The 22,739-nt window shown below is 52.5% G+C and overlaps 2 protein-coding genes across 2 annotated transcripts; both read left to right on the top strand.

Moving 5' to 3' along the window:
• Window positions 1-3,742: 3,742 nt before the first annotated feature.
• Window positions 3,743-10,320, top strand: PG994_011078 (Conidial yellow pigment biosynthesis polyketide synthase; the record flags this gene model as incomplete). Its single annotated transcript, XM_066862487.1, has 4 exons — window positions 3,743-4,035; window positions 4,088-4,379; window positions 4,436-6,163; window positions 6,196-10,320. The coding sequence occupies 4 exons, from the start codon at window positions 3,743-3,745 to the stop codon at window positions 10,318-10,320; spliced, it is 6,438 nt and encodes a 2,145-aa protein (XP_066711597.1).
• Window positions 10,321-19,098: 8,778 nt separating this feature from the next.
• On the top strand, window positions 19,099-20,357 carry PG994_011077 (uncharacterized protein; the record flags this gene model as incomplete). Its single annotated transcript, XM_066862486.1, has 2 exons — window positions 19,099-19,946; window positions 20,084-20,357. 2 exons carry the CDS (start codon window positions 19,099-19,101, stop codon window positions 20,355-20,357), a joined length of 1,122 nt encoding a protein of 373 aa, XP_066711596.1.
• Window positions 20,358-22,739: the final 2,382 nt, after the last annotated feature.

Raw genomic sequence — 22,739 nt, 5'->3', positions numbered from 1 at the left:
GCACGCAATAGCAAGAGTCGAAATGAAGCTGACAGAAGCTACTTATTAGCAGCAATAGAGTCGCGGACCGTAAAGAAAGACCGAAAAGCCGTCAGCTAGATGAGAAATTGGGACCATCTACTGCTAACTGCGCCACGGCGCGTGGCCGACATGTCGTTTCAGTCCGAACGGACGGTCTACTTGGATTTATATTTTCGGTTGAATTAGCTGCTACCGAACCGGGGTATCACGCGTTCTTCTGCTGCCTTCTAGAGACCTGAAGAACACGGTCTAGGCAGTAATCAATCTGATCGCCAGCCTAGAACGGCGAGGCGCTCGGTTGAAGATGACGACAGAATAACCCAACCCTGGGCATCTCTACAGCGTAAGCACAAGCCAGAGATGCAAGCATATTCTTTCTTCCGCGTTTCACACGCTGCCGAAACGCTGCCATGCTTCACAAGCGCGGAAACGAACACGCAGCATCCCGCATCATAACAGGCCCATGGTGGGTGGGCTGTTTGGTCCAGAACAATCGTCGGCATCCTGGATGATGCTGCGCCGATTGGCTGCGGACCGCAGCGTTAGGTCGCTTTGGAGCATCGGTTCAGTACGCCATCTCTGTATGCCTAGTGGGCAGTCTTTATGCCGTGAAGGATGGGTACCTGAAGAGCCGCTGTAGCTGTACTACGTACCGCAACTCAAGTCACATCGACGACTTATTCGGCGCTTCTGGCGGTCGGTGAAAAGTCAAGGAGGCCACAGTACTTGAGACAAGTGCATGTAAGCGAGAAGAGGAGGATTGAGAGTCGACGTTAGGATGAGAAGCTTATGACTGACCGACCGAACCCACGAGGATATGTGACATGCATCCATGGCGGGCGGTAGGTTAGCAGCTAGATGCAACGTTGGTAATGACCCGGATGAGGCAAGCCGTCAAGCTCCAGTTTACAAGATGGCGGGTGGACGGGGGGGGACTCTAAGGTTATGCGGTTGCTATGGGTGTTCAAGAGTGGTGTGTTTGTGCGTGTGTGTGCGTGTGCCTGCGGCTCTGAGGCTGATGGCACCAAGACACCAAGCCTACCTAACATAGAAGTCAGGCTTCCGCGTAAGTGGATGCCGCAACAAAGCATGATAGGCATAGGCAGGCAAAAGCGCCGGACCGGTTGTCATTCAGCTTCCGCAGATCGCTTGGACGAAGCTCCAGAAAAGTTGAAATGGTCACGACATCAAAGCAAGGCAGAGGGGGGCATGTGCTGATAGTCCCGAGACGGACTTTTTGGCTTTTCGCATCTAAGACAGCAATGCGCGCACCATTGGAGTGCTACTACACTTGCCTTGCTTGATAATCAATCAATCGAGAAGACCATTGGTTGACGAATCCACTGGTGCGATGAGAGGTGAATCAATCCGTCCTGCGCAGGCTGCCCTTGCTGCCAGCTACCCTGTCGACATATCCACCAAATCCATACCGGCGGTAAGTTACCACTGATGGCCCTGGCGGACGGACAGTGACCTGGGCGGCAAGGCACCTTCCATCAGAAATGGCCGATTGGTGCCAAGTGTATTCGCTTATGGCGGCCGGCTACGAGAGGCTCCGAGCCATGATGCCCGGATCCCGCCAGCTAATGGCGCGTGGCTTCAGCGCATTCAGGCCAAGGCGGGTATCCAGGAAGGCAGACGGGCATCAAGACCGCCAGAGAGAGACCTGCGGATATGTAGATCAATTGTAATGCCCCAGATCTAGCCGATAGGCACAGCTGAGGGAACGATGTAACTCCCAGGACCTGCCATCTGCCCGTGAGCCGTCTGGCGCCTTGAACTCTATATTTGAATGCACGCTGGTAACTTTCGTGGTGTATCTGTATTCTACCTGGCGGCTGGCTGACAGTCGGCTCGGGGTCGACGGCCAGGTGCAGGCAGCCTCAACATTCATCCAATTTCCATTTGATCCAATCACGGCCCAACATCCAACCTCGACAAAGACAAACACGACGATAGCAGGTCGAATCGACTGGCCTCGGCTTTATTCAGGCCCAGAAAAGATGAAATAGGAAGAATCTCATCCCGTGACATGCTTTTCTTGATACGCCTATGCCTCATTTGAACGAAAAGGCTTTCGATTTGGATTGAGTCGACAATCCAAAAAGAGAAAGGGCAAGAGTGAGAGTGAGGCCCACATATCCACTCTTATTACTGATCCGCAAGGCTCAAATCCCAGACATGGATGCGAGAAAAGGAAAGAGTATCCAGGCGAGAGGATGGAGTACGGGAGTCTGTTCATTTTGCTAGAAGCCTGCTGAGCCTAGCGATCTCCAACCTATTCTATGCACATAATGCTATTATATGCACATAATGCTATTCTATGCACATAATGCTATTATATGCACATAATGCTATTATGTCGATTCACCATAATTGGCATAATAGTATAGTGCGTTATTTGTGTTCGCAATTCCAAACATCCGATCAGGGAGATCTCGTTGTTGTCCGAAATACTAATAAATGTGGCTGGGAGCACCGGCCTGTCACGACTGATGCGAATATTCGAGGTAAGTGCGGTCCGGTCATAGCACATTATCTGAACAATGCTATACTACGCTATATTGCATTATTCGAATAAGTACTCTGCATTATCACGATCGCTAGCTGAGTTCCACCCTACTGGGTGAAAGTCTATTCTCACTTCATTCCGCCGAAGCGCCCTGGGTCGGACGCGCTCTCTCTCTTTCCTCACCATATGTACGGACAGTCCCACCGCAGAAAAGTGAGATCAGACTTTCTATTTACAGTTCCTCAAGGCATACGTTGGGACTAACAGTACCTTGTTTCTTTTTTTCCTCCTACGCACCCCCCTCTCCTCATTTCTCATCGTGCTGATATCGAGCTGATGGTTGCGTAAGATCCACTTTGTTGTTGTGCGCCGCGGCCCTGGTCGCGGAGTTCCCCAACGGCCGTGGACACCCACCGTCTACTTACTGAAACGGGGACGATCACCAACAGAAACATTCAGCATCCGATCAATCCCAAGTCTAATTTACTGTGCGTAGTTTCAAATCGCTGTGACTTAGGTGTCAGTCGGTCTTGTCGAATACGTACAAGCAGTCCCATACCTGGGCCAAACGTGAACCTCGATTTGGCGCTGGCCTATTCCTCCTCGCCTGAAAGCGGTACCGTCTCCCGACGCTGGGAGCCGCTTTTCAGGTACCGACTGCAGGAGCAATCTATACGTGCCGCTCTAATAAACCTGTGTGAAATGTCTGGGTGCGGGCTGTGGCCGGGGCTTGTACGACGTCACGAGTCTCCGTGTGTCTGTTACGAGCCCACGAGACTATACATTCCTCTCGGCAAGTACTCGGCTGTGCCATTAGCCAGGGCTGCCAGTTTTCACTGCACGTATTCGTTCCCCAAAACGGAAATGCCATGGTTATCGTTCATCAGTCTTCGGTCACCGAAAGGCAACCCATGCCGGACATCTGACCCCCCGGTCCAACTGAAGGTAGGGATCCTGGGGGTGTCTGTTCTCTGTTCTCACCTGCACACCCCCCTTGGATCTTAGCCTAGATGTGCGGGTAGAGAGAGAGTCTTGTCATGGATTGCTTAGCAAGGTGGCACTGACCATTGCTGTACCTTTCTTTTACTGCCCTGTCTCCGGGCCATGTTCGTTATGTATATAAGTGATGCCTCGACGACCTTTGCTAAGTTCAGAAGATCTTATCCATATACTGCCGGGATAACAACCACAACCGTCTCAACAATCACAATGGCGGACCAGATGGCATTTCTCCTTTTCGGGGACCAGTCCCTCGACACACATGGCTTTCTTGCCGACTTCTACCGACTAGGGAACCCGAGCGTTCTGTCCAAGGCTTTCCTTGAGGCATCGGGCGAAGCGCTGAGGTTGGAGGTTGAACAGCTGCCTCGGGTAGAGAGGACAAAGATACCCATGTTCCGGACTCTCCGCCAATTAAACGAGCGGTATTATGCCCAGAGCATCAAGTACCCGGGGATTGATAGCGCCCTGCTATGTGTCGCACAACTCGCTCATTACATAGAGTATGCAGACCTAACCAGCTTGAGAAGTGTGATTCCGCTAACCCCCGCATAGCCGTTCCGAGAAGGAATACCAAGATGCCACAGAGCCGGAGAATACTTACCTCTCCGGTCTTTGCACAGGCCTTTTCGCTGCCAGCGCCATCGCGTCGAGTCCCTCTCTCTCGTCGCTCCTTCCTATCGCCGTCCAGGTCGTCTTGATGGCATACAGAGTTGGATCACATGTTGCCTCATTAGCAGAACGGCTAAGCCCCTCGTCTGGAAAGTCGGAGAGCTGGACATACGTTGTCCCTGGAGCCAAGGAGTCTACTGCCAAGTCGATCCTCGATGACTTCCACAAGTCTGAGGTAAGGATTTCATCTTCACCGAAGGCTTTCTTCATATTTGCTCACTGATAGAACAGGGAATTTCACAAGCTTCTCACGCTTACGTGAGTGCTGTCTCGGCTAGCAACATTGCGGTTTCTGGTCCGCCGGCTACATTGAAGTCTCTCTTCAGCAAAGACTTGTTCGATTCGAGACCGACAGCTATACCCGTGTACGGTCCCTACCATGCTTCTCACCTGCATGCAACGGCGGACTTGGACGCCATTCTTCGCCTTAATGACGATTCTGTGTCAGCTGCGCTGGCAGATTCGAAACCGCGAAGCTCGGTCATGTCCTGTGTGACAGGCGCCTCGTTCACAGAGACCGACACGAAATCACTTTTGAAAGCAGTGGTTTGGGAGATCTTGAATGAGCCACTTCTTTTCCACAAGGCTCTGAGCGGTAGCATCGGACATGCACGTGGTTTCAAGGGCACTCGGGCCCTAGTCATTCCATATGGCCCTACGCAAGCTGCTGGCACGCTGGCCAATCTGTTGAAGACACAGACACAGCTCGAGGTGGTGCTACGTAACCCTCCGACAATCTCGCGGGAGAGCAACTCAGCCAGCATCGGTAACCATGGAACAACCGGAAAGTGCAAGTTGGCCATCGTCGGTATGGCCGGCCGCTTCCCCGACTCTGCCAGTGTCGAAGCATTCTGGGAGTTGCTGGAGAAGGGCATTGACGCTCATCGTGTCGTCCCTGCCGATCGATTCCCGGTCGACAGCCACGTTGACCCGACTGGGAAGGCCGTCAACACCAGTCATACTCCTTACGGTTGCTGGATCAAGGACCCGGGTCACTTTGACCCGAGGTTTTTCAACATGTCTCCTCGCGAGGCATTCCAGACCGATCCCATGCAGCGTATGGCTTTGACCACCGCTTATGAAGCGCTCGAGATGTCAGGATACGTGCCAAACCGTACGCCGTCCACTCGTTTGGATCGTATTGGTACATTCTACGGTCAGACATCTGATGATTGGCGAGAGATTAACGCGGCCCAGGAGGTGGACACGTACTATATCACAGGTGGTGTCCGTGCCTTCGGTCCCGGCAGAATCAACTACCACATGGGCTTCAGCGGGCCCAGTCTCAGTATCGATACAGCGTGCTCCTCCAGCGCGGCTGCACTCCAAGTCGCTTGCACTTCGCTGTGGGTGAAGGATTGCGACACTGCCATCATCGGCGGTCTCTCGTGCATGACCAACTCGGATATTTTTGCTGGTCTGAGTCGCGGTCAGTTCTTGTCGAAGAAGGGCAACTGTAATACTTTCGACAACGATGCTGATGGATACTGTCGCGCTGACGCTTGCGCCTCCATTGTGGTGAAGCGTCTCGATGATGCCCTGCTGGATAAGGACAACATCCTTGCCGTCATTCTCGGCTCCGCAACCAACCACTCGGCCGATGCCATCTCCATCACCCATCCTCACGGTCCTACACAATCTATTCTATCTCGATCTATTCTCGACGAGGCAGGTGTGGACCCTCACGATGTTGACTACGTTGAGATGCACGGAACTGGTACACAAGCCGGTGACGGCACTGAAATGGTTTCTGTCACCAATGTCTTCGCACCCGCCGAACGACACCGAGCTGCCGATCGACCACTTTACTTGGGTGCTGTGAAGTCGAATGTTGGTCACGGAGAAGCAGCCTCGGGTGTTACTGCCTTGACCAAGGTCCTGCTTATGTTGAAGAAGAACGCCATTCCCCCCCACATTGGCATTAAGGGGAGATCAATAAGACCTTCCCCAAGGATCTTGGTGACAGAGGCGTCAACATCGCATTCCACAAGACTCCATTCCAGCGCAAGGATGGGAAGCCGCGCAGGGTCTTCGTCAACAATTTCAGTGCCGCTGGTGGTAACACCGGCCTCCTGATCGAGGATGGACGGAAGTACCCCGCGGCTGCTGCCGATCCTCGCAGTGTCCATGTTGTTACCGTCACTGCCAAGTCGAAGTCTGCCATGATCCGCAATGCCGAGAACCTGGTCCGGTTCATTGAAGAGAACCCCTCGACTCCGATCTGCGATGTTGCTTACACTACAACTGCACGTAAGATCCAGCACTATTGGCGCATGAATGTAGCTGCTAGCAGCTCGGCGGACGCCGCACAAGCCATTAAGGAACGCTTGAAGTCGAACTTTGTCCCCGTCTCGCCAGAACAACCCAAGGTTGCTTTCATGTTCACAGGTCAAGGTTCGCATTACGCTGGGCTGGGCAAGGAACTGTATGCCCACTACTCCGTCTTTAAGGCTGCAATCAACGAGTACGACCAACTAGCACAGATTCATGGGTTCCCTTCATTCTTACCCCTCATTGATGGTAGTGAGCCAGAGGTCCAGAAGCTGTCACCTGTTGTGGTTCAGCTTGGTCTTGCATCTTTCGAGATGGCCTTGGCCAAGCTTTGGGCTTCCTGGGGGATTCAGCCCGGTGTGGTCCTTGGCCACAGTCTTGGTGAATACGCTGCTCTCAATGTGGCTGGAGTCCTCTCGGCAAGCGATGCCATTTACCTCGTGGGTGCTCGCGCGCAGCTCCTGGTGGAGAAGTGCACTGCAGGCACACACGCCATGCTTGCTGTCCAGGGGTCCCGTGAGGTAGTCACTGAAGCATTGGGTGTTCGCGGTGCCACAACCAACGTCGCATGCGTCAACGGTCCTAGGGAGACTGTCCTGAGTGGAACATCTATCGAAGTGGCCGAGATTGCTGAGCAGCTCGGTGCTGCTGGCTTCAAGTGTACGCAGCTCAAGGTTCCGTTCGCCTTCCACTCGGCCCAAGTCGAGCCGATTATGGATGATTTCGAGAACCTGGCTCGTTCAGTCCGCTTTGGATCTCCCAAGATTCCCATAATCTCGCCCCTGCTTGGCAAGCTTGTTGATGGCGAGCCGATCAACCCGAAGTACCTTCGCGACCATGCTCGCGAGGCTGTCGATTTCTTGGGCGGTCTTGTTTCTGCCCAGAAGTCTGGCATTATCGACGAGAAGACAGTTTGGTTGGAGGTTGGGCCTCACCCAGTCTGCGCTAACATGGTCAAGGCTGCATTTGGTGCAACAACCATTGCGGTGCCTACATTGCGCCGCAATGAGCCTACCTACAAGACTTTGAGTGCCAGCCTTTGCACCCTTCACTCGGCTGGTCTTAATCTTGACTGGAATGAGTTCCACAGAGACTTCGACCAATCTGTTCGCATGGCGGATATGCCAACGTATTCGTTTGACTACAAGAACTACTGGCTTCAGTACACCGGTGACTGGTGCTTGACCAAGAACCGTGGTGCTCTCCCGGCTGCAAGTATGAAGGCTATCGAACCACCCAAGCCAGCTCTTTCTACCACTACGGTCCAGAAGATCACTAAAGAAGAGGTCAAGGGCGACATCGCCATTCTGGAATGCGAGTCCGAGATGACTCGAGAGGATCTTCGAAAGGTCTGCTCTGGCCACCTTGTCAACGGCACTGCTTTGACTCCATCATCTCTCTATGGAGATATGGCAATCACAGCTTGCGAGTATGCGTATAAATTGTTGCGACCCGATGTCGAGAACATCGGGTGCAACGTCAGCCACATGGAGGTTCCTAAGACACTCATTTTTGACACCAAAGCCAAGAGCCAGATACTCCGCATGAGCGTCAAGGCAGATGCTGCCCAAGGCTATGCTGATCTGACTTGGACCACCGGAGAGGGTGCCCAGAAGGCAGAGCACGCCATCTGTAAGGTGTACTTCGGCAACAATGACGAGTGGCTGGGCGAATTTGATCGCGTCAGCTACCTCATCAAGTCCCGCGTCGAGGCTCTTAAGGCAGCTGAGCAGCGTGGCGATGCCTCCAAGATTGGCCGTGGTCTTGCCTACAAGCTCTTTGCAGCTCTCGTCGATTACGATCAACGTTACAGAGGTATGGAGTCGGTTATCCTTGACAGTGCCACCTGCGAGGCTACTGCGAAGGTAGTCTTCCAGACCAGTCCTGAGGATGGTACCTTCCACACTGCACCCTACTGGATCGATAGCGTCTGCCACATCTCAGGTTTCATCCTGAACGGTTCAGACGCCATCGATTCGCGGGAGCAAGTTTACATCTCTCACGGATGGGGATCCATGCGCTTCGCTGAGAGACTTTCAGCTACCAAGACGTATCAGACATATATCAGGATGCAGAACATCAAGGGCACTAAGATGATGTCTGGTGATGCCTACATTTTTGATGGCGAGAAGCTCATTGGTGTTGCTGGCGACGTCCGCTTCCAGGCTATCCCACGCAAAGTTCTTAACATCGTCCTTCCGCCTCAAGGTGCTGCTGCCGCTGGTGCCGCTCCTGCTCGAGCTGCACCAGTCGCTGCCAAGCACGCTGCAAAGGCCCCAACCAAGGAGAAGAAGCAAGTCACATCGTCCAACCTGCCAGCAGTCAACAAGAAGCTGAGCAAGACCTCGGTCGTCGCTCAAGTCATGGACATTGTTGCCAAGGAGACCGGTGTCAGTCACGATGAGCTAGCCGATAACATTGCCTTCTCAGATCTTGGTGTGGATTCTCTGATGGGACTTACCATCAGTGGACGCCTCCGTGAAGAGCTTGAGCTGAATGTCGATTCTCACGCTTTCAACGACTACGCGACCGTCGGCGCCTTCAAGTCATTCCTTGTTCAGTTCGAGACTGCCGGCTCTGCCACCGCTGAGGAATCGACTGACTCTAGTGGCTCTTCCGAGGCTGCCGACCTGGAGACGGACTCTGACGTGACAACCCCACCTGATGAGAGCGAAAAGGGCTCGGTCAAGGGCGACGCCTCCGGTGACTCTAATGTCAGCGATCTTCAGGACATTGTCCGTAACACTATCAGCGCCGAAATGGGTGTTGAGGTCGAAGAGATCATTGCTGCCCCTGACCTGGCGGCCCTTGGCATGGACTCGCTCATGAGTCTGTCCATCTTGGGTATCCTCCGTGAGAAGACCGGTCTGAGCATCCCTGCAGACCTCCTCGGCCACAACCCCTCCCTCAAGGATATCGAGAAAGCACTCGGCATCGAGGATAAGCCTAAGCGCATCGCTGCCTCGAAGCCTGCTGCGCCCACGGCCCCAAAGCCTATTGCTCAGTCTCAGGAGGTGGTCAAGAGTCAATCCACCATGGTTGACAGCTACCCTCACCGCAAAGCCACATCTGTCCTCCTTCAGGGCAACCATCGTACCGCTACTAAGCAGCTGTTCATGATCCCTGACGGAAGTGGTAGCGCTACTTCATACACGGAAATTTCCGAAGTCGGTCCCGATGTGGCAGTCTGGGGCATGTTCTCCCCCTTCATGAAGACTCCCGAGGAGTACAAGTGTGGCGTGTACGGCATGGCGACCAAGTTCATCACCGAGATGAAGCGCCGCCAGCCCAAGGGACCCTATGCTGTCGCTGGCTGGAGTGCCGGAGGTGTCATTGCCTACGAAATTGTCAACCAACTTACCAAGGCCAACGAGGAAGTTTCCAACCTCATCATCATCGACGCACCCTGCCCCATCACGATAGAGCCTTTGCCTGCTGGTCTCCACGCGTGGTTTGCGTCAATCGGACTGCTTGGTGAGGGTGATTCAGCCGAAGCCAAGAAAATCCCCGAGTGGCTCCTTCCTCACTTCGCTGCCTCGGTCACTGCTCTGTCCAACTACACGGCGGAACCTATCGCTAAGAAGAAGTGCCCCAAGGTCACCGCCATCTGGTGCGAAGATGGTGTGTGCAAGTTCCCCACCGACCCGCGTCCAGACCCCTACCCAACCGGCCACGCTCTCTTCCTTCTCGACAACCGAGACGACTTCGGTCCCAACCGTTGGGATGAATACCTTGACGTTGGCAAGATGGAGTTCCGCCACATGCCTGGCAACCACTTCTCGATGATGCACGGCGAACTGGCCAAGCAGCTTGGTGACTTCATGCGAGAGGGCATGAAGAACTAAGCCACTTACACTCATTTTTACCTTTCCTTTTCACGATATGTATATGATAGTCAAGCACTCTTTGTATTTCATCTGTTGGGTAATCAGGTCTGGAACATGGCGGCGCTCCTTTACAGCATAGGCTTATCATGGCTTGTTTTATTTCCTTTCTTAGATTGATGTATCGGGCTGGCTGCTCGTACTGCGTTATTCGGCACTTATATAGATAATATACCAATACCTTTCTGGTTTATACCACAGCTCACTTATGCCGTGTTCGTTCTTTGTGACTGTCGCAGGATACGTTTATATATCTGGTATATTCTATTATCCAGGACTCCTACTACTGCCTCCAGCTGTATTATGTTGCGACTGCCTCATGCCACCCACATAGGAGGACGTTATTTTATCGCGATATCCACGTGAAGACGAAATTTCTTCACCGTTGGCGTCATTGACAATGTAGCCGCTACATGATGGTAGCACATGCGGCCCAGTCTCATGACAAGTACGATGCCGGTAACCTTGTGCAACCCATTTCTTTCTTTCACGAATTCTGCAAGTCGGGTACTGGCAGCAACCCATAAGCAGACATTTGCGCACCACTCGCATACTCGTACCTAGCCTAGCCAACTATTGAATGTTGCTGCGTCTTCAGTCTGCACACCAGCATGGCCCAATGCATTGTCTCCAAAGGCATGTCTCAGAGAGAGAGAAAATAGGTGTGCAGATCAGCCGAGCTTGTTTCGATACTGCTGCTCCGCTGCAGGCTCTAGTATCGCGGCCGATGTCGTCAACTCCTGTTTCCGAAATCCAACGCCCATATTCCAATTCCTAATTCCGATTCCTTATCCCGATGTTCTGCTCGTATGTCCTCTACAAGACATTCTCAATCTGTGACTCACCACTACACCCACCGCATGAGTGCTTCCATGTACACACATTGCCCTCCGGCTCTCTCTTCTCTCCCTCGCACATCGGGTGCCGGCAACCATCCACACATGCTACTTGCACCAACATCACTCTCAATGATCGACAGCTATATCCACAAATCACAACCCAACTGCTTGTTCGTGGGGAGCTGAAGCGACCATCTAGGAAAGGAAGGGTCACACCGCATCCCTCCCGTGACCAGGTATTGCACCAGGCATAAACGATGCACCACGTTGCGAACAACGATGGGATCTAGCTACTAGCTGCGTGTGTGTGTGTGTATGTGCATGTGTACGTGTATGCGCGCATGTTGGCGTCGCTCGGAAGGTACGGGCATCTTCAGAGAAATCCAAACAAAATGTTTGGATGCTGTACGGGAGAACCGGTGGAGTTCGTTCGCAAGTCTTTCCCTTTTGCATTCGCATTTTTCTCATTGCTGCCTTTGCATTTTCTTTTCCTGGCCGAGTTGACCCCGTATTCACTTTTACTTCTTATGATGCTACGCATTACCCAAGCACGACCAGCTGGCGCTTCTCGGCGGCTTGACGGATGGGCAGGGGGGCTACGGTACCGAACCAACGAGTGCACAAACAAGCGAAGAAGAAAATATATTGATACAGATGGTAGGATAGACAGGGATCACCCTGAATGACCCCTCCTGACGTCAAGCACTGTCAGTTAGTCCCTTGTGGGTACATCCTGCTCCGTCTTCGCTCGCTTCCGACAAGATAACCTCCCGCAGCTGTTCCCTACATGCTCAGAAGTCTATATGGGGAGAAGAAGGAAAACGTTAGCAAGGACGCGTTCCAGATAGAGTGAGATGTCTCTCATGCAACCCCATCTACCTACCCGCTGCATGCTCTTCCAAGCAATCCTAATAGGAAATGGACCGTAATTATTCGGTAACAGCTACGCAATCGCAAAACACATACTCACACACACCATATTGGCTCCGACTCAACAGAAACAACGACAACGACATCACCATGGTCGGGTTGTGTCCGGTAGTGGTGCCGTTGAAACGAACGTCGGCCTCTTGTTCCGGTAGAGCCTGCCGTTAGGATACGTTATGTTACGTTACTGAGGAGGCATTTGTGCTCCCGTCTGTCTTCTGACTCTCTATTGTTCATTTGTATTTGCTTCTTCGGCTCCAGGGCCCCGTCTGGCCAGCTCTTAGTAGGACTGCCAAGTCAAGTATATGACCGCTTCTTTCCCTCCAAGTGGGATGCGGCAAACCCAGCAAAGCATGGTGGGATCCTGCATTTATCGAATTATATCTCCGATGCAGCTTGCCATCTGTTGGGCATTCTGGAAAGAGGTAACCTAGACACCTCTTGGGAGACCGGGATCAGCTACATACGTGCATGTGGCATTTCTAAGCAGGGTGTGCAGCGAGCGCAATAGCGAACTATCTATGTACTTTACCTGCTCAAGCCTGATATGGAAATCTAGTACACCGTCGCAAGTCTGCATGGCTGCATTGCAGCGTTCTAGCCAGTAGCACCAACATTACTATGTGATATGGCTGCCGGCAAGGTCGCACATACATACATCACACACATCGCGAACACGCGGAACAAAGACACAAACCACCAACACCCCTCCGTCGAACCCACTGGTCGGATTCTTTGTCTTTACCAAAAAGTCCGGCCCGGAGTCGACTCCGGAACTATGTAAGGAACATGTATCAATCCCGTCTTTCCGTCCTTCCCTCCCACACTCACCCGCGTTGCTGACCTTGTGTATCACGAGTCATGAGGAGCCGCCCGCATCTTGAAGGACTACGTGCAGATTACAGGATGGAGTGTATGCACTGCGGAAATCTAGACTTTTGATGGCGGCGAAATGTCAGCATCTTCCCCTCCGGTGTAAGCCTTTCTGTTCTTTGTGGAACAGGACCTGATTATCCTGCATGAATGAACTCTTTGAAGTACACGACATGCGGTTCAGGTAGCAGCCAGGTCATCCTTTAGGAAGCCTTTTTCCTCTCTCGTGAAACTCTTCCATGCGTAAGCTTTGGGATGCAAAGGCAGTGTTTTGCATCTCTCTTCTCGTGGTGCATATCCTACTAATCCTTTTCGCACATTCAACCGGACGACACGGATCGTTTCATTCAGCCTTTGGCCCTTGGAAGCCCGTCTTTTGCCCCTAGTCTCTCTCTGTCTCTCGTCCGCCCTCTGCCGTTCTCTTCCCTTCAGGAGAACCCGAATTCGCACAGGAGAGGCAAGCAACTGGATCTGGTTAAGCAGAAGATGTCGCGCGCACGCGTCGCGCCCGTCCGTGTATGTTCCCTGTCACCCACTGCAGGAGAGGTCGGTCAAGCTTCCCGAACGAAGGGTTAGGTACCCATGCCCGCAACGAGGTCGTTTCGGAATAGATGCGGCCTCCCACCCGCAGTGGCAGCTTGAAGAAGAATCCTCTCTGTTTGTTGTTACCCGTTCGGAGAACCGCATCGCCTCTACGCGCGCGGGAGTAACACATTAGTGCAACTAACCAGGGGCGTAACCCACCGCTACTCCCTGCCTGCCCCCCTCACCTGGAAGCCAAAAGAGGCAATCGGCAATCGAGACAGGCGCACGGCTTGTGGAGGCGCTCCCCTTCACTGCAACCCACTTGCTTCCTTTTTTGTCTTCCTTTCATTCTGGTGCTTCCTGCAGACAGAGATACGAGCTACTAGTAGCAGACGCCTGGCCAATCAATCAGAAGCAAAGAACAGGGCTTCTTCTATTGAAGCTAGCCATTTCTTAGTGCACTGCTGGAAGCCCATTCCTCGGGAAGACGAGCTTAATTCCTTTACTCCTCTGGGTCCACTAAATGTTGCCTTAGGCTACTCGACCTCACGTTTCAGGTCGTATGCTTAAATTGGTGGTGGCTGAATTGCTGCGAGGAGTCGAGGACAGGAGGACAGGAACATTAGGCAGCAAGCCTTATCCTTGCTCCCAAGCCATTTCTAGACGTGGCGCATGCTTTCTGGTGTCGAGATCATTACGCCTTCAATCTTGCAGCATCCATCTACGGCCTATCTGGGTTTCGCGTCGGCAGAATCATTTTCGAGCCGGCGCCCACGTCTAAACAATGGGGTCGCTAGGAGGCCAAGGCTTGTCTCCCGATTAGTCCAGTATGATGAGATGACAGTTGGCTTTGTCTAGCGTCGAGCGAATCTCTGGACAAATTCGACTACCTCGAAAAGTTCTTGCCTATTGCGCAATCGGAAACGTTCCGAATCTCGCTCCCAGAGTATCGGGTCGTTTGCTGGCGAAGCAAGGATTAGCATGCGATTGGCCTTGGAAATTGGAATGGTATTCCCTTCCCACGGCATGCTCTTCGTGTAACGGGCTATCGCCATTATCCCGACCCCGAATCAGAAACCGAATCTCTCCGATGAATGTACGTTTAGTTGTGTATCATCTATCTACCTACCAAATATGCTTATCTGATTTACCTCTTCGCTAGCTAGCCTTCGACTCGCGTGCTGACCTAGCCCTGTCTATATGACACCCGGCCAGGCGGTACATATCCAAAATCAAACTTGGCGAGGTGGGTTCGGACCCCTGTTACTTGGATCTGTAGCTGAAGGTGCCACAATAGCGTAGCATCGTTCGTTACATATTTACCCAGCCTATGTACCCTGTCGAAGATCCAAGATCCGCGGATACTTATCCTGGTGCCCGGGATTGCGGGGGAGTTCCAAGTACTTCCCTAGGGGAACACTGGCTCGTCGCTTTTCGATGACTCGAAATGAGATGTGGACACAAGCACAAACCTAAGGTTCGTATAGCGTGTGCGGCTCATCATATCCAGAGCTTCAATCAGTGCTTGATGATTCATGAAGTACTTGAAAAGTTCCGCCAGGCTTACATGCATGACATGAGGGGAGTAAAATGAAGCAGCATACCTGCCAGTCTGCATTGCATATGCTGGTTACATGACCGTACGCAACCCAGATTTGATGCTGGGCCTTATCATGATCAGCACATTCCACTTTCTGAGCGAGGTCGCCCCGTCGTGAACAGGCTTCTTTTGGTTTCCCCACGAATACGGTTTGGTGGTTTATACCCGTATACCCGAACAAATGGCTACGGATGGAGGGCACCCCAGAGCCCCAGAGTGGTCATGGCGGACGAGCCTGTCTGTCAGCAAGACAAGGTTGCTGGCTACAGGTGAGGCGTCGAGCCAAAGCAGCTGGCAACATGTCACAAGGTTCAGCTTTGGATTATATGCAGATCTTTGCTAGAAATGAATCAACCACCCTTGACTGGCGGGTCTGGTAACTGTAGGGCACCTGTCACCTTGTAACCGTCCACTCACCTCCAGGCTCCCGTACGAGAGAAATCAATAAGTCCAAGGGCCCTGAGACCCGAACCAGGCTGCTGGCCAACATATCCTCGGCGTGCAGTACATTCGCCGCTTGGCGTCCATATTCTGCATTCTGCACTCGAATCGGAGGGTGCGCTGTTACGGTGTTGCAAGGCTTCAGCGCATATGTGGCGTTCTCAAAGCGGAACAATCGAGGCCTTCCTCTGGTGGCTGAGGAGATTGGCCCTGCGGAGTGGAAGCCGGAAGATTGGGTAGGAGGATACCATACGATGGAGTAAGCAAGCGAGCTTTCTGGGTTGCATGCTCAACAAAAGCCCTACCCATGCCATTGTAGTTGGTGTATGATATGACAATGATGATAGCGATAGTCTACGTGGTCATGAGTCTAAACCCAACTTGGCGGTCTCAGATCGCTGCACACTCCAAGGTCTAGAGTAGATCTACACATGAGACATGAAGGTTACGCAGTGCTTGGCCCAATTGGGGTGCGGCGAAGCTTGACCTCGTTTAACGGTTTGAAAAAGAGGGCGAGAGACTATTGATATATGTCAGCAGGCAAGTACATTATCAGGTAGTCGGAAATGATGGAAAAGGTGGAAGCCGAGGTCGCCGATTCGTCACAGGCAGCAGGGTCTGCATATGTAGAGATCAGCCACCTTACAAGTCATTGATGCTGATATGGGTCAGATTTGTGAGAGTGCATGTGGATTCTGGATTATGCAGTTGGCTGGCTTGCTACTGAATGCCCACACGCGTCTTTACGATATTTGCAGCAGCAGCAGTCGCAACGGCGGGTAGGTACTGACGGAATTTAGCTTCACAGCCCCTGGCCAGCGGCAACGGAGCTCCGAAATGCTTAATTGTAGGTAGGTGGGTAGCTAGGTAGGGAATACTGTCAAACGTCTGATGTCTAGTGGGATTGCTCAGTAAAGGGAGGAGACAGCATGCCTGCACACACGTAGTGTTTAGTCAACGAGGAGTTGATAGAACGATCCGCATTCAGGTTCATGATGTACAAATAGAACAAACAGGACGGCCGGGAATATTAAGTATTCAAGTTCAATTACTGGCCCACTAGTAACGGTAGCTTAATAAGGACAGTATAGTGTCGTTTAACGCGGGCGCCCGTGCCAGTGCAAGTGCCAGTGCCAGTGCCAGTGCAAGTGCTAGCGGCTGTGCCTGAGTGCGCTAATCTGCTTGCCTGCTAGCAAAGGATCGCGCATTGTGAGCGTAGTCGGAAAGTAAATAGAGATAGCAGAAGCCAACCTTCTCTAGGGACTTCCATGTTGTTTTGTTGCCCAGGTAAGAGCCACCATCTATGGTTCTCGGAGATGAATATAGATCAGGGCTCGTTCTGGCAGTGATCGGGCCGTAGTATGTACCTACATTACCTACTTACCTAGCTTACGATATGATGTACTCTTGACATCGTAGATCCGAGTGGGGTTCCTCCTATCAATCAGTGAGATTGATTAGGCCACACACAGCTAAAATAAGGATTAGCCTAGGATAGGAATGAAAAGGTTCCTGATCAACCTGCATTGATGTACTGGCCTAGGCCTAACTTGGTCATTTTCGAAATCCTAGTACCTGGCTTCCTGTTTCTCTTGGTCTCATATTTCCTTTCCGAAAATCCACCTCCCACCCACTCGTGCCTTAGTGTCCTCCCCATCCTATAAGCAGCTCGAACATGATCACGGACCTCAAGTGTCGTTGGCATTGACAGATGGGCTCTATCTAACATGGACTTCTGTCAAGTCCAGTCCTGGACGCACAGAAATCCAAGTCCTGGTAACTAAGCCGTACTCGGCCGGCTCTCACGTCGCTCAGTGTCATTGCCAAGATAGGCAGACAACGGGAAGACGACAGAGAGTCGCTGATACAATGCATCCATTCGAGAAAGGTGCTCCTATCACTAAGGCTGTTGTTCGTCACTGTCTACGTGATCGATAGTGCTACTGCACAAAGATTCAGCTCTCCACCGGACTTGTCTCCCCGTCTTTTCACTTAGGACTTTAGCATATACTGATCCTCTCATCCTCTCTGAGCCTGAACCATTTCGGGTCCGAGCCTCCGCCCACATTGAAACTCTGTGCCCGACTGAAGGAGTCTCTCAGCGTCAGCGGCAATGCGGTTGGTCGAACCTTCCACTTGCTTGCTGCATCCTGCATTGCGAGAGATAATGGGGCCGCATCTGCTGACCCCTGTCAAATCCTCGACTACCTTGATACTATCTGGGCTCCTGACAGGTATCCTTGTCCTCTTACGACTCGACCCTACTCAAATTGCACAGGAAGCTTACGGGAATCGGCTTCGAATGTGGCTCCTGAACAAGGTACACCGTTGTCCCGCCTCTTTACAGCTCCAGTGTTTTATGCATATCTATTTCTCATGCACAAGGTCCACCAGCACTGCACTGCACTTGCTGTTGCCCCTATCCTCTCTACAACCTGACCGAACTGACCGGCTGGCTGACATGGGCTCGCTGCCGCAGAGTCAAGTCCATCGCTACTTGGACTCTTCTGCGGCTTCTAAGGCAAAAGTGTAAAGGGGCTCAGTTGAATTGAACACGATTCTGTCTATCAGGGCGCTCTCTCAGCCCGGTTCACGCCAGCTCGGTCTTCATCATAGCCGCACGCGTTCGAATTCAAGTGAGGATCGACGGATGAGCAAGATCGGGCTTCATTCAGCTTCCAGACAAGCCGTCTGAGCAACTGCCATGTGTAATAGCTCGCTATCCATCCGCAAGTGCCACATACGTATATTTCGCAGGCTCGGCATGTGCGCTGGGGTGGCCTGGTGGATATGCTTCTCACCGTTTCCCTCAACGGACTAATTCCCAGATCATGGTTTTCGGCGGCTCTTTGACTGACAGGCATCCTAGATCCTGGCAACCCTGTCCGTCCATCACCCACGCTACATACGCTACATACGAGAATGACTTGGTGGAGCTCGTCCTAAATCCGCCTTGCGGGCCGCTGTCCTCTGTGGGCATGTCCATCCATTTCTGGCCCTGCCTGTGCCCTCTCTCCATGGACGTGAGCAGCGGAATATGCTCAGATAGCTTTCTGCCGCCTGCAGCAGGCCTAGCCCCTCCTCTCTCGTCCCTTGGACAGATCAGGTTTTATCGTTTGCATTGCCTATCCGGGCCCTTCCCAGTCCAAGTAGCAATCCCTTCTTTTTTTTTTTACCCTCGAGGATGCAAGCCTATCCCTCCTCTCTTCACCACGCTCTGCCACTTCGAGAAGCTGAACTTCCTTTCGCTTTACTTTCCCCGATGGTTCTCTTATATACAAGAATGACATATGACACCCCTTCCCTTAAGCATACAGGGGCCCACTCCATCGTTCATTCGCGTCTAGCCTCCAGTCTTATATCCCCACAAACCTTGTACGACCTCTGCCTTCCGAGGGTCTCACTTATACGGCCTACTTTATTACTACCCCGTCCGCCTCTCACTGCTCTCCATCCTGCTGCAATGCTCATTGTAGTTACACACCGGGTTTAGGTCTCAGACTGCAAGCATTCCTGTCATATATCGCATTCAGAATGGCTTCCCCCGCCAAGGCTCGTCAACCCCGTCTTCGCGCCTCGTGTGATGGATGCTTCCTGGCCAAGGTCAAATGCTCCAAGGCCAGGCCTATTTGCTCACGATGTCTTGCGTGTGGCATCGAGTGTCGTTACTCGCCGTCGAGTCGTGCTGGCAAACCCAAAGCAGATGCCAGTAACAACAACCATGGACATTCCAACACCGAACCCAACGATATACCCGGCATGGGAGACGACAAAGCCATGATGTATGCTACATCCACTGCCCAATCTTCCGAGCAGATGTTCAGGCTCGATTCTGGCTGGGCTACGCCTCCTACCAGCGTCGACGGTTCCATGAGCAGGAACCCCTCCATATCGACAGGGCTGACGTTACTTGGAGTCGACGACAGAATCATGGGCGAACATGATGGTATGCCAGCTCCGCCTGAGATGTATGCTCACACAATGCCGTGGACACCCCCTACAGACTTATCATGCACCCAATATGGAGACGTCGCTGTTTCCGCCGCACACATGCCTGGGGCACATGTGCGATCACAATCATTCGACATGACCATGCCTACTCCCATGGCCTGGCCCGATCCGGTCGCCCACGATATGATGGCTTATAGCCAGATCCCGACGCCTGCGAGCATGTCCTCCAACTACTTTCCAAGCCCAACTGCAACGCCGAGCATGAGACCGGTGCCCACTCGCCACAAATCTTCCTCCTCTACCATCTATGAGGGCTCTTGCACGTGCTTCACGGTGTGCCTACAGTCTCTCCAAGCTTTGCACAACGCGTCGTCCCCAGCCACCCCTCCCTTTGACCTAGTCCTCTCTCTTAACCGCAAGGCCGTGGAAGGGTGCGTGGCAATGATGGCATGCTCAAAGTGCATGAGCCGTTCTGGCACTCATACTGCTGTTATGCTTCTTGCTACTGTGATGGGGAAAATCACGTCCTTTTACAAGAATGCTTCCCATACTTATTTCGACACGGGAGCATTGTAGCCAACAACGGGAGCCCCGGTGGTCCTTTGGGTTTCACGTTGGGTGTATATCACTTGAATGGAGAGGACGGCCGATGGCTGGAGCTCGAAATATTGGCGAGAGAGCTTCGTAAGTTGGAAGAGGTCTACGCGACGTTTCGCGACCTCTGTTCTGAACTATCTGAAGATCCTGAAGTCAGCCGGGCTATGCTTGGCTATCTTGGGCACACGCTCGGATCTACCCTGGATCTTGTCAGTCACAGAAAAGGCGATATGACATTCGTATAGCAGGTTTTGCAGGGACGCAGGAGAAGAACAAGTCAACCCCAGCCAGCTGAGATGGTCATTTCGGCATTAGGCGAGCTGGTGATGGGACCAGCTTGCAATCGTCATTCATTGCAAATCATAGCGAAGCGAGTACGGCGCCTTGGGGAAAAAGGATTCATTTTGGTGAGTGTTTCAGAGAACGTGGTTCTATTAGCGAAGCAAGCAAGGGCCCGCGAAAGAGGAATTTTGGCTTCGGGTGGGTTGAAACGGCCATCTAGATGTTGCTTTTGGCAACGATGTGATGCCTCATTTTTATTGCTGGTGCTGATGCTACATAGGAGGCAAGCTCACAGACGCATTCACTCAACATTCTTGTGTGCCACCACATCACATAAGGACACTCGGATTTTATATGGAGGGGTCACGGCCTTGTATCTGCATCATTTCGTTAGATTACTAAATAAATACGGCACACAGGTTTCTGATTTGCATTTTACAGTCATATAGGCAAAGTGATTGCCGAGAGATATCGCAAGAATATACAGCATGTTTACCTGAAGACGCCTTTGTGGGTGTCCCATGATGATACGGAGTTCCGCATGTTGTTCAACTCATGGGAGGTGATGTAACACCGCCCCTGAATTCTCTTACAAGCATTAGAGCGATGTAACGATGGTGTCGACGTCTTTCTGATAAGCTTACCTACCTGGTTAGATCTGACCGGTCGACTAGCCACCCACTCCGCCACCATGATCCATATCCTTGCGGTCTCGCGCACTTCATAGCTTTCCGCCACAGACAGAGGGGTTCTCGAATAGAAACAAGAGTGACAGTGACGTAGCTGAGTACAGGTATTTTTTTTTAGGCAATTGGGCTGTGGTGGACTCGCGGTCAAAGCATGCTGATGTGGTTTAGCCAGATTAGCATGCAGCGTCAGTAAGCAAATCGAGTTTGAGTTGCCCAATATATCGAGTTGCCTCAGAGCTGGACCAGCTGGCTGGGCGTGAGTAAGACGTAACCTAGGTACATGACACCCACGGTCTATCGTACGTGGGCAGTTAGGTATTCCTATATTCTACTCCGTTATAGAGATAAAAATAACTTGAATGAAGTATTGGAGTAAACCGTATTTGCCTGCCTACCTAATCATTGGCCAACCATACGAGCTAGCCAGCTTGTTCTATTCCTGTTGAAACGCGTGGCAGCTGGCGGATAACGCCCAGGCTCTGCTGGAGCTTACCTACATACCTAACCGATATCATAGGCAAGCACGTACTTTGGGATGGAATGTGCGGGCAGGTGCCCAGCGAGCGGCTTCCATCCCACCCCACCCCACCTCGTCTCGTCTCGTCTCGCCTCGCCTCGTCGGATGCCCACCACGACTACGCCTCATGATTCTTGACCCTTGACCTCCCCCATCCTCCTCCCTCTCTAACGGATGGAGTGGCGCGATTCCGGTGTGTGCTTGTATGCAACATGTTCGCCCGACGAATGAACAGCAGCAGCTGACCACCGTATAATCAGAGCCCTGGAACGAACCAAGCCTATCAACCAGCCAAGGTAATTCCGTCATCGATAAAACTGCGTTGCGCTGGCTTGTGGCTTGTGGCTTGCGGCTTGCGGCTGCTGCTGCAGCAGCGCTCACCTTGGCTGAAGGTTGAACGGCAAATGCACAGAAGACAAACGGGCATTTGCTCGAGCGCCACTAAAAACGCCCACTGACGGAACCGTCGGCTGCCCTCGCCGTCTTCGCTTCAGCAGCCTGCACCACACTGTCCCCCACCCTCAGCCACCACGGTCACGGAGCTGTCGGAGACCATCGTCGTTTCCTGGTCCCCACGCCTACGGGGTTGGTTTCCGGTTCCTTGCACAAACATCCCTCCGGTGCATACTGGAGTCATGAAGGTCAGCTTTCTTCCCGGAACCAGGAGTCGCCTGATTGGAAGCACCAGGGCTCTTCAAGCAAGTATCATCCTCCAGTGTGCATCTCTTAGAGCTGGCAGGCAAACGCCAACCGGAACTGCTGGCATCATCAGCCCGCTCCCGATAACTGAAAGCAGCTGCGACGCCTTTGAGCAAATATATCACCACTACTTCCAGGCAATGCTTCCAAAACGTTCGGTGGACACGTTACATTTTGCTCCAGTCCATGCTCAAGTCCATGTTCTAGATGCCGGCCACGATTTGCAAACAGGCAAGCAGCCGGCCCACAGATCCGTATGGGCAGGCATGTAGCTCTCCCAGGGTATCACAAAAGTGCCGGATCTCCCCATGGCAAGAAAACCCCCACGAATCGATTCTTTGTTCCTGTGAGCCTGGATCCGCTATTCGGGCCTTTAGGGTTGGACAACTTCACAGCTGCAGTACTGTCTCGCAATTTGGCGCCTCAATTTCACCGCCCGG

This window comes from Apiospora phragmitis (assembly GCF_038363925.1).
Source record: "Apiospora phragmitis strain CBS 135458 chromosome Unknown utg000010l:1.0-9815664.0:1.0-9183399.0, whole genome shotgun sequence".
Classification (NCBI taxonomy): Eukaryota; Fungi; Ascomycota; class Sordariomycetes; order Amphisphaeriales; family Apiosporaceae; genus Apiospora; species Apiospora phragmitis.
Note: the sequence above shows the minus strand (reverse complement) of the source record. Positions and strands in the feature narration are given on the sequence as shown.